Here is a 12,511-nt window from a genome sequence, read left to right on the forward strand (position 1 = left end):
TCACAATGGTGTCTCATCATGCCTATGATACCGCCACCACAATATTCTTAAAAAAAGCGTCCGTGTATTTTAGAGGTCAACTAAAAACCATGTACTTTACAAATACAAAAGTTGTGTATTACTAAGCTTATTGGCGCACAAATTTTCCACCCTGAAATTCTATGGCTTAAACCCCTCAGATTTTCATGGCACATACCTCATTCACTAAAAAAGCCCCTGTTGCGAAATTCTTAAATAAAAATTATTTTATAATTCTTTGCAGTATGTTTCTAAAATTAAAATTACAGTGATTATAAATACGTATTGAATTTATGTCTTGTGATTATCTTCTTCTATTTGATTTCTATTGCACCATCATTTTTACCGAACTGACATCTCGTCGCTGGTGGTGGTGTTCAATTTGTCAAAGTTCACATATTCAGATCTTTCTCGATGGCTTAGGGCCCACCCAGGTTGTCATCTCTGCTCCAGAATTTGAAGTTACCGCTGGCGCAGTGATAACCTTATAGTAGTGGAGACCTTCATCCTTATCAAGTGGGCTATAGGACTTTTCGTGGCCCATTTGCTACTGTGGATCTAAATAGTCGATTGCGGTGTAACGAATTTAAACAAAATCAATATATTGCGTATCGAATTTTAAAGAAAGTCGCATTACGTATGGAACTTTAAAAAAAAAAAGTCGCATTAAAAGTCGCGCATCGCTTTGTCTGAATTTTTGTCATGAAAATTTTGTTGCGCACGGTGTCAGTGTGTCTAAGCTTTTGTGCATGACTCTTCGGTTTGATATGGTTCTGGTTTGCATCTGGGTTACTTTAGTCCTTGTTCTCGGTTACTGTAAGAATTTCTGATGTATCTATGTAATGGTCTTTTGTTTGCGAGAAAATAAATAAAAATAAAACTCATGTTTGCTGAATGTATAGTAATTGCTAACATATATATGAGATTACATAAACCACACAATCCCACCCAATGTATACATGATTATCCTATTCCATCCAATCCAATCCAATTCAATTCTGAACCAAACATGAAGCACCCTTACAAAAAAAAAAAAAAAAAAAACTGTAACATTCTTGTATTATTTATATACAATCCCAACATGGTTATGATAACTTGCTTCATCTAGAATCAAAACCGGAACATGCCAGCATAAGAGGCCATGAGGGGCATGGACTGGCAAGAGACCTGCAGTGGCTTAAGCAGTGGATCATCTTGACAGATGGCCATGGAACAGCCGCTCGTGCTCGTGCTCGTGCTCGTGCTTGTGCCGCGCATATAGCTCAGAACAATCTCCAGAGACTCCAACCTATTCTTCAGGTCGGCCAATTGAGCTCTCAGAACCATGTTCTCAGACTCTACACCTGACCATAGTTGCCTAACACTGTTCATTTCCTGAACAATCACATTGTTGCTGCTCTTCAAGTAGCTGACTTGGTTATTGAGCTCTTTAATGTGCTGCTCTTTCCTCATCCGAGACCTCCTTGCCGATTCTCGATTCGACATCATCCTCTTCCTCTTCCTTTCATCCATTTTTGCATATCGCTCGTCCCCTTCTGAACCGGAGCTGGTAATAATTAGTACTTTCCCAGGCAACATTTTATTTCAATCTGCTTTCAAAATTGTATGTACAAATATAAAAAAAAAAAATTGTTTTGACCGTTTATATCAAGCAAACACTTATTATGAGGTTAGAGATCAACAGATTATCGAGAAAACATAGAACCAATAGAGAAAAACAACAGAAAACGATTGGAGAAGTCGAATTCGACGAAGGAGGGATATGAAACTCATAGATTAGAGATGGGTTTTTGCTACAAATAATTCTAAGATCATAGAGAACATGATCACAAGAACAATAGAGAAAATTTCAATAGACTGTCAATTCTACAAGAAAGGTAAGTAGGGTTGGTAAAGGGTTATGAGAGTTATCCAAATGGGGCATTATTTATAGGACTTGAGGATCGGGATGAGATTGAGTATATAAAATATATATATATATATATATATATATATATAGGGAAATTGAGGATGAGAAAGTATTGTAAGGAATCTTACTAGTGAAAGTCTATGGGTACATTGTCGATTGCTAAGACTCTGCATAAAATAATACAATTTTATTATCATTGTTTTTTTCCTTAAAGAGTCGTACATGTTTGGATAACTATAAATGTCTAGATGCATAAATTCACTACTATTTGTCTGCTCCGTCATTGGACAACTGTTAGCAACAAATTGCTTATGCAGTTGCCATATATAGGATGACGGTACATGAACCTGTTATTAACTTATTATGAACATGTGTTAAAAAAAAAAAAAAAACAAAAACAAAAAAAAAAACCAAACAAAACAAAACTTATTATGAACATACAAACACATTATGATAGCAAAATTCACAACCGAAATGTTATATTTACATACATTTGGGTTATATTTATATTTATATTTATATTTATATTTATATTGTAGAAGGGACATACATTTAGACTATTGAGGTCACGAATTTATTTTACCTGATAAACACATGCCAAAATGTATTGGTACACCTTTTAAGGCTGTGTACATTTCATCCTCTTCAAATTCTTTTATTGGACCAACTCTTTTTTAGTAACGTATATATAAATTCTAAATTTCTCTCTTCATGAAAAAAAGCTCAATAATTATATTTTCTTATTAAAATTATGAATAATAATATAATTTAAGCACCAAATAAAGTAGGACCATTGGGTTGAGTTGTCTTATATATGATAATTATGAACCTTTTATTGAGAAGAGACCATAATGTAACAGTATATTTTTTAACATTGTGTACATTTGACCATCTCTAAACTCTGTTGTTAAATCAGGTTTTTTTTTTTCAACGATGTGGGTTGAAACGTAGATAATTTGAGTTAAGTTTATGACTCTCCGTCACATGATATGAAATGAGTTGTAGATAACTTGGATTTGAGTTTTAGGGCCTCCGCCCATGATATGGGAATGATTTGGGCTTAAATGAGCCTTATGTAGTTCGAGTTGAGTTTAAGGACCTCCGCTCCTGATGTAGGACACTTTACGTGTTTAGTAATTTTTATTATTTAAATTTCTTATTTATTTATTTTTATATTTTTTTATAAGAAGTTTAGTTTTATTTAATTTCTTTGAGAAATTATTTTCGTTTTGCTATTAGGATTCTTTATGTTTTTAGTTTCCTTCTAGGGTTAGGTTTTCATTTATTCTAAATATATGTATTGCAAATAGCATAATTAGAACTTTTATTCAATCAATTATCAATACAATATAAGATTTCTCTTAACTTTATCTCTCGTTTTGTGGACTCAAAACACCTTACTTCAAAGTAACTCGTTCTTTGTGAACAAATTTATCGCTTCTGCTTACGTCAGTTAGTATCAGAACCTTATCTTTTCCTGGTCTAATGCAAATGAACGTGGTGACGGCAACCTCGCTGGTGACGAAGTTCAATAGAAAGGTTTTTTCTAAAGCCAAATTTCAAGGCTGTCAATGTGAAACATAGCAAACGTTGCAAGATATTCAAGCAATGCTTACTAGGCTAAAGTTGGGTTTATAGCAGAATCGCGATAACAACAGGTTGCGCAACGACATAAATCATGTTCTTCCTGTTCATAATCGCAACCCCTTCCCTCTGCATAGTCAGTCAGTCTATGAGGAAAAGGTGTTTGGGGGGTCATAGAGATGCATGAAGATATCATGATTATAGGGATTATAATTCTAGGAATTTTCCTCCTAGTAGTTCCAATGGTCTCTTTCATGTTGAAGATTTTCTAGATTGGTTATGAGATTTTGAGGAGTTCTTTGATTACAAGGAAATTCCAGAGGATAGGAAGGTGGCACTCGTTGCAAACAAATTGAAGGGAAAAGCTTTTATTTGGTGGGATCAATTACGGGTTACTCATGCACGATAAAGAAAAGCATCGATAAGATCTTGGTTGAATATGAAATGACTTTTGAAAGCCAAGTTTCTTCCACCTTACTATGAAGAGTATGAGAAGAACCAATTGCAGCCGTATCAGAATTATCGGCTGTGATATATGTTTGGCTCACTAAATTTTCCAGATGAAAGATTGGTGTGCGGGGCGTGCCAGGAATCACAGAAAATTCCAAGAGAACGAGCCGAACAATATTCCAGAATATTGTCAGATAATTAGTATTCAGCCGATTGTGAGAGAGCCTGGAATGACCTCTCTCAAGAGTTCTTTTTTACCTTTGGAACAAAGGACTACGGGTTATATGGCTGAAAATAAATAATTAACCAACTAAAAGTGCCGAAATGGAAAATGAAATTGGGAAAGTAATTTATTAAGCTATAGAAATAAAATTACAAGTGTTGAAATTAATCTGCTGAAAGACAATTGTAGAGAAAAGATAAAGTAAACAAGTGATGTTTTAAGGGGTTATGGAATGGGTTGTAAGATGTCCTAAACTTCTATATTTATAGAAGTCTTTGAGTGATGGTTAAGTTTCTCTTTAAATCTTCCCCAAGTATTTCTTTGTTGTGCCAATAAAGCATAATCCTTCTTTCTCTTAACGTATTCCCCAAGTTCAGGCCATATTGTATACTGCTAAAAATCTTTTCCTATTCTTATGTTATTATGTTTGAATCATGCCAAAATTCCATCCAGATTCATTCACAACCACTTGCTTGAATATAGGAAACTCTCTAAACCTTATCTCTAACCAAGTGTTATCATCTTGCTTCATTTTTCTAATCACGCTCCTTTAGATTAATTTTAATTAATCCCCATCACTTCTAATATGCTACCATGTGGCGACTTAATTCCCATGGACTGCTATAATCTTAGCACATAATTCCCCTATAAATATCTTCACACACAATTCTTCTTCCTCCATAATTTCATTAATCACTTGCCACTTGAAAAAAAATTGTAGCAATTTCTCTTTCTGGGAGCTTACACCATAAATTATTTATTTCCTTCATAGTTAGACACATGTCACCCTTTCACTGATTATTAGCATATTAATTATGCTAATACTAAGTGTCAATCTCTTGTCGGCCATTTGCTGTAAAATACGGTGTAAACATTGCCCCCCAAATTTTGAACCCTTTGAACTTACTGATAAGGGATCAAAATTATGGGAGTATGATAATTCCGAACATGCACACCAAAAATTTCAAAGAGTTCCAGATATCACATAAATCTCCTTGGCAAAACTTTTCAACGCAGTTCTTTGTTGGTGGGTCCTAGTCACATTGTTCCTAATCTTACTAGAAGATTTTTTTTTTTCTTCAGTCAAAACTTCTCCAATTGTCCATGTAAAGCTAACAACCACTCACTCTTTTCAAAGCTCTCAAACATCATCTACTTCAAACAACTTTTAAAATTTTAAAATCCCATAGTTATCTCTAAAAGGATGGCTTGGTAGGTAGAAACCATCATGATCATTAATACCTTTATATATACACCACTCACACTTTCAAAGCTCTCAAACTCTTCCCCTTCTTTGTTCTGCAAGGAAAATCTTTTTTCATGGCTCCCCAACAACTAAAAGGGTGACTAGATCCTTAATTAGTGCTTCAGAAGAACTAAAATCTCATGCCCGCCAAACTCACAAGTGTATGAAATCTCTCAAATTTCATCAAGATCCTCTTATTTTCCTTAGTCCATAAACTATGAGATTAGGCCTAGCTTTTATAGATCAATTTCCAAAAAAACTTGATGATTTCTATCCAATGGCAAAAAAATGTCTTCCCTACTCCATGGACTTCACACCTCCTTCATCTAAATCTAGCAAAAGATCACCAAAAACGAAATTCAAACTCCAAAATTGGTATGTCCCTAAGAAGTATCCCTTATATTTTGTTCTAACAACATCCAACTCCAGAAGCCGATTGAAAAATAAAAAGAAATGCAATCGATTATGTACTTATGGATGGAGATCTTTATAGGAGATCGGCTGATGATGGTTTGCTATTTCAATGCATTAACAAGTTTGAAGGTTTAAATATTATGGCAGAGGTACATGAAGGAATATGTGGAGCTCACCAAGTTGGTATAAAAATGAGATGGTTGATGCACCGATATGGATATTATTGGCCTGGAATAAGAAAATATTGTATGACTTATGCAAAGGGTTGTACAGATTGTCAGAAGCATGGCCCAATGCAATGGGTTCCAGCAATAGAAATGCAATTATTAGTTAAACTATGGCCTTTCAGAGGTTAGGCCATGGACTTAATCGACAAGATTAATCCTCCTTCATCAAAGGGTGATCATTGGATTATTTTACCTACCGATTACTTTACCAAATGGGTAGAAGCCGAGGAATATGTCTCAGTAACTCATAATACTGTGATACAATTTTTGGAACGACATATCTTTCACCGATTTGGTTTACTAGAAACAATTGTTACCGATAAAGGATTTGTGTTTCGAGCAGGAGAAGTGTTACAACTCGGCCGTGATATGCAAGTAAAAATGATGACTTCAACACCCTACTATGCTCAAGGCAATGGTCAAGCAGAAGCTTCAAATAAAGTTGTGATTGAACTTATTGAGAAAATGATAAAGGTAAGCCAAGACGTTGGCATGAAACCCTTCTAGAAACCTTGTGGGCTTATAGGAACTAAAAGCGAACAAGTACTGGAACTACTCCATATCGGCTAACATTTGGTCATGATGTTGTGTTGCCCATAGAGTTAAATGTGAAGTCAACAAGGATAATTTTGCAACATAATCTAATACCTGTCGATTACAATGAAGTTATGCTTGCCAAGTTAAAAGACTTGGATGAGGTTCAGAAACTTGCTTTAGACCACCTTATGGTCCATAAGGCAAAAGTAATGAAGGCTTACAATAAAAGGGTTAAGTTTAAGTCATTTGCGGATGGTGATATGGTTTGACAAACAATTCTTCCACCTGGAAAGGTAGATAGAACTTATGGAAAATGGTCACCTATATGGAATGGACCATTTGTGGTTCACCAAGTGTTGTATGGAGGAGCTTACAAATTGAAGGATCTAGATGGTGAAATTCATGAGAGACTAATAAATGGAAGGTACTTGAAGAAATATAATCCAACTATTTTTGAACTTATGGAGGAAAAGAAAACCTCTACTAAATAAAAATAGCTTGGATTACGTTTATTTGATTTTATGTAAGTTGTTTTAGTACCATAAGTGCTTATTTAAATAAAGATGTTATCAAATTAAGTCAAACACAGTCATAGCAAGTTGTTCAAAAACCATATTACAGACCACTGATAGCAAATTGTTCATAAGACCATAAAATGTTCAAGGTTGTTTGAAATTCTAATGAAACCCTTCAAATTTGGTTTTGAGACTTGCCCATGATAGTCGGGTTTGGTTGAGCTTCATTTCTGCTTGTTTTTGGGACTGTTCCAAGTTTGGCATTTGAGCCTGTAGTGCTTTAAACTTAGGTGCAGCCGTTTCCGCTTGTTTCTTCAAAGCTGCCACTTTGTTGCCGAGCTGGGATTTCTCTTATTGAAGCTGAGCTATTTCGGCTTGAAGTTTTTTGTCTCTGGCATCCAGATCGACAACTTCTTTTTTCAATGACAGATGAAGTTCTCTTCCATGTTTTAAAGACTAAGAAAACAATTCCTTTTCCTGGCTTTGAACAACACAATGGTTGATAGTTTGAGTTGTTTCAACATAGGAAGTGATCATGGAATGGACTTGAAGTTGGAAACTTTTAAAAAAGGATTGGTCATTCAAGGAAAATCCTGGGTAACTACTGAGGAAGGAAAGTGTCTCAATTAGTTCTTCTTTGAAGGAAGGGATTGAAGACAAATCCTGTTGCACCATTTGAGACAATATTTGTGATGAGCGCTGAAAAGTGCACATTTAAACCCCTTAAGCTTAGGTATTCTAGGACCTTTATCTATTTTAATTTCCCACTTTAGATTGATTTTGTATTATTTCCATTTTCAGGTACTTATCCCCAAAATAAGCTAACTCAGCTAAATAAGAGCATAATTGAAGCAATCTTGAGATGAATCAAAGAAATGAGCAAAGTGGGAGCAAAAGGAAGCAAGTAGTGGAAATTCAGCAAGTTTGATCGATCTCAGGAAATATTCGATCGATCCAACTTTGATCGATTTCAGCACTTCAAGATGGATCTGAACTATTTTGTCCTTATCCAAAGATCCCACAAAGTTCGATCGATCCAACTTTCTTCCGATCGATCGAAAAGATTTCATTTTATCCAGTTATACCACTACACCTACCACTTTTGTCTCTTTCCCAAAAATACCAAAATATCTCAGATTTGTCTTTATCCAAAAAGGCGCTGCCATAGAGGATCGATCCAGCTAAAGTTCAATAGATCTCAGCCATGTTCGATCGATCTCAGAGAATGTCCGATCGATCGAACTTCCTCAAGCCCGAGAAAATTTAATTTCCAGCTTATTAAAAGTTGTCTCATATCCACTCATTGGCGGGAATATTGGTGTACAAGCCCAGGTCATTGGGGGTGACATTTTAACCTACCTATATAAGGAATATGAGTAATTCTTGAGAGCATACATATACACACACTAGAGAGACTTTGGACATAATTGAGATATCATACTCTTAGTGAGGAAGAAAAGGAGGCTAGAGACATAAGCTTGGAGTTCTTCCATTAACTAAGAAGAAGAGTAATTTCTACCATAGAGTTAGCCCTTGAGGGTTGGAGGACACCGTCCATGAGTGGCTAGACATCCTGTTGGGGCTAGAGTAGCCCTAAGCATGATTTCTACATCTTGATTTATGTATTTTTGAGGGGATTTGTATTGTGATATATGTTTTGACATTTTTATATACATAGATCTTGTTTGTTCAATGATTTGTCTGGTTTAATGCTTCCAATTGATTATTCCATTCAACCATATGTCTATGTATGCTAGAGTAGATGTTCATTTGTTTGTCTCTAGATTTTTTGTTATTGATGCGTGTCTATGTGTATTGATGTTATAGATCTAGAGATTGTCAAGGCATAGTGCTTAATAGAATGCTCTTGTGGTTTATTTGATGGTTCATACTCATTTCTTGATGGATTGTGCCTCTCCCTTAGTTTAATTAGTTTAATTTCATGTCATTAGCTTAATTGTAGTGTAGTTGTAGTTTAGATGTTAAATGGGAGGACAATCCATGCTTGTTATTTGATGTTCTATACTTATGAAAATAAGTAGCATATGTCTCTAACCTTGTGACGTGTTTGGATTGTGAGCTTAAAGAAATGATTAATGGCTTAGTTTGATACATTGTCCTATCCACCATGTTGCTTAGACAATATATACTTAATTAGTCATCCATGCTTGTTGAAACAACCATACACACACACTATTGTTGCAATACATGTTTTTCCCCTCATTAATCATTCATTAAGGGTGTAGAAAAACTATGCTTAGTGGTGATCTCTAAATCCCAAGATCTTTCTCTCTTATTTTCTCTCTATTGCATTTAATTGTTTACTTTAATTTAAATTCTATCTTAGTATACTTCAATCACCAACCAATCTTTTGATCACTCGACCTACTTACCCTAATCTCGATTCCACAACCTAATACGACCCACCAATCCCTTGGGACGATCCCTACTCGCCCTAACTATATTTTTAGTGAAAGGTAGTAGTGGCAAATTATAAATGTAAAACTTAGTCATACTCATCTTAGTCCATCTCTTTGCAAACTTTTTGGTAAACCGCGGCTTAAACCACCAAGTTTTTGGCGCCATTGCCGTGGATTAATTAAAGGCAACGTCATATTTGTGGAATCAATTAGGAATTAGTACTCTTTTGATCGTGTCTTTACTTTATTTTCATTTTTATTTTGGTTACTTATTGTGTTGGTTCTTGTTTGACTAGGTGCATTGAGCTAGAAAGTGAGCAAATGAGCATTTTAAGAAAGGAGCTAAGCAAAAGCAAGGAAAAAGCTAAAATCTAAAAAATTTGTATGGCTAAAATTGAAAATTGAATTGAAGTGCTAAAGGACCCTTTGTGAGCTCTTTCTTAACTCAATCTCTAGTTAAATCGCCGGCCCGCATGGAGGCTTGTATTTCAATTCTTAGATAAATCGTGATTCCACGTGGAGACAATTTTATTATTCTTTGCATATTGTTGATAGCATAGGGGTATGGGGTCATTGTATGTGGAGAAAGTTTGTTGATTGTTGAATTGTTGCGAAGGTGAATTGATTGTTCATTGCTTGTTGCTTGTTGTGTTTTGTTGTGTATGCATGGTCATAGATCATTGAAACCTACTATTATCCCACTTAATTTTTATCTTGAATCCGTTGTTCGAAACCCTAGGGGAAGAGGAAGTTCTAGTCAATCCATTTCATCAATGGAAGTACATAATGAGGACCATGTGGAGGACCTTGGTCACATAGACTAACAAGGTATCCTCCACCCCAATGTACATCATGATAACATGCAAGTACCATTAGGCATGCCGATGCCATTCATTCACCCACCACAACAACAAGGCCACGTTCCATTGGGAATGCCTAGGCCAATGTTTGCTCCACAACCTCCCATAGTTCAAGGCAATCAAGGTGCCCATGTTGCACCTCCAATTGCTAATCCTCCCCTTGCTTTAAGAGATCACTATGTGCCTAATGAATATAATGCACCCACATGCATTCAATTGCCACCATTTAAAGCACACCACTATGAAATCAAACCACAAACCATTCAAATGCTTCCTAACTATCATGGACTTCCAAGTGAAGAACCTTATAAGCATTTAGATGAGTTTCTTGAAGTATGTTCCACCGTGAGATACACAGACATGCCGGAAGAGGTCTTAAGGCTTAAAATTTTTCCATTCACCATTAAAGACAAGGCAAAATACTGGTTTAACAATCTTACGCCTTTTTCAATAACTTCTTGGGCAGAAATGCAACAAGAGTTCTTAAAGAAGTACTATCTGGTTTCTAAGACTAATGCCATGAGAACCTTGATTCGAGAGTTTTCACACGGGGATGGGGAAACATTCCATGAGGCATGGGAAAGATTCAATGAATTGCTTAGGAAGTGTCCACATCATGACATGCCCAAATGGAAATTAGTTCAATATTTCTTTGAGAGTTTATCCGATAATTACAAGGGCATGGTTGATGCTTCCATGGGTGGCTTTTATATTGATAGGCATGAGGATGACGTGTGGCGTCTTTATGAGAGCATGAGTGAATTTTTTGCATCGAACTTTATCTTCTAAGAATGGTACGAATTCAAATGGAAGGAAGAGTGTTGGCTTACATCAAGTTGATCATTCCAATGAAATAGCCGCCGAGATGAAATTCTTATCTCAAAGGTTTGATCAATTCTTGATCAACCAAAACTCGATAAATCAAGTATCTTCCATCCCTACCCATTCCCAATCATGCATCCAATGAATCATGTATGACTTGTTCAAGTGTTTTACATTTTACTTCCAATTGTCCCCATGGACATGTGCAAAGTGAGTATCATGAACAAGTCAATGCAGCTTTTGTTAATCAAGGGAACAATCCTTATGGCAATCACTATAATTCTAGTTGGAGAAATCACCCGAATTCTCTTGGAGAAACCAAGGGGAGGGTTCCCAAGGTAGTTTTCAAGGAAAGTACATTCCTCCTCCAATGCAAGGCCAAGGATCACAAGGATATAGACCATATCAATTACAAGGAAATCAATTTTCTAATTCTCATTTTCCAAATTAACCATCTTATTCTCAAGGAAAGTCTAGGAGTCCCGCTTTTGAAGAGAAAGTTTTGACCGCTCTAGGCACTCTAGAGGCGAACACTCAATTGCTTCATTCTCATTCTCAATCCATTGCTAAGCTAGAAACCCAAGTAGGGCAAATAGCTAGTACTTTAAATGCTAGAAAGAAAGGGAAAATGCCTCTGAATGCCCCACCAAAGCAACAATGTGTTGTGGAGACTCATTCCTCATCGGAAAGTCCTATAATAGAGTATGTCAATGTAGTGACAACCTTGAGAAGTGGGAGAATCATTGACAACCAAGTAGGTGTGTCCAATTAAGAGAGTGAACCGGTGCAACCCAAAGTTGACACCTGTCCCGTTTCACATTTTATTCCTCCTTCATTGCATATGCATGATCATTCAAATGAGAATGTGTTGAAAAGTGATCTTGAAAAGAAAAAATTGCAAAATGATTTCAAAACTTCTTGTATTGAAGAGACTTCAAGAAAAATTCTGAAAAAGTTTTTGAGCCAAGAGCTCTATTTCCGGATGCCTTAAAATGATCCATTTTAATTGACAAGCAAAAGGCCAAAACAAATGAAATTATGGATGTGTTTAGGCAAGTGAAAGTCAATATTTCACTTTTGGATGCAATCAAGCAAATTCCGGCTTATGCCAAGTTTTTAAAAGACTTATGCACCCAAAAGAGGAAGAACAAAAGCCAAGCACCTAGGAAAGTGGTCTTGACCGAGCAAGTGAGCTCAATTTTGCAACATAACACTCTTCCAAAGTTCAAAGACCTCGGTTCACCTACCACTTCATGCATCATTGGTGACCATGTCATTAATCGGGC

At 35.9% G+C, this 12,511-nt stretch overlaps 1 protein-coding gene and 1 non-coding gene across 2 annotated transcripts; both read right to left on the reverse strand.

Moving 5' to 3' along the window:
• Nucleotides 1–887: 887 nt before the first annotated feature.
• On the reverse strand, nt 888–2,325 carry LOC132293278 (bZIP transcription factor 53-like). The gene has a single exon (XM_059790698.1). It carries the CDS (start codon nt 1,594–1,596, stop codon nt 1,129–1,131), a length of 468 nt encoding a protein of 155 aa, XP_059646681.1. The 5' UTR covers nt 1,597–2,325; the 3' UTR covers nt 888–1,128.
• Nucleotides 2,326–10,919: 8,594 nt separating this feature from the next.
• LOC132283341 (small nucleolar RNA R71) lies at nt 10,920–11,026 on the reverse strand. Its single transcript, XR_009472009.1, has one exon. It is a non-coding gene; the product is annotated as a small nucleolar RNA R71 (small nucleolar RNA).
• Between the last annotated feature and the right edge of the window lie 1,485 nt (nt 11,027–12,511).

This window comes from Cornus florida, unplaced genomic scaffold (genome assembly GCF_030987335.1).
Source record: "Cornus florida cultivar Cherokee Brave unplaced genomic scaffold, ASM3098733v1 CherokeeBrave_3.0.0_Hap2_Chr01, whole genome shotgun sequence".
Lineage (NCBI taxonomy): Eukaryota > Viridiplantae > Streptophyta > Magnoliopsida > Cornales > Cornaceae > Cornus > Cornus florida.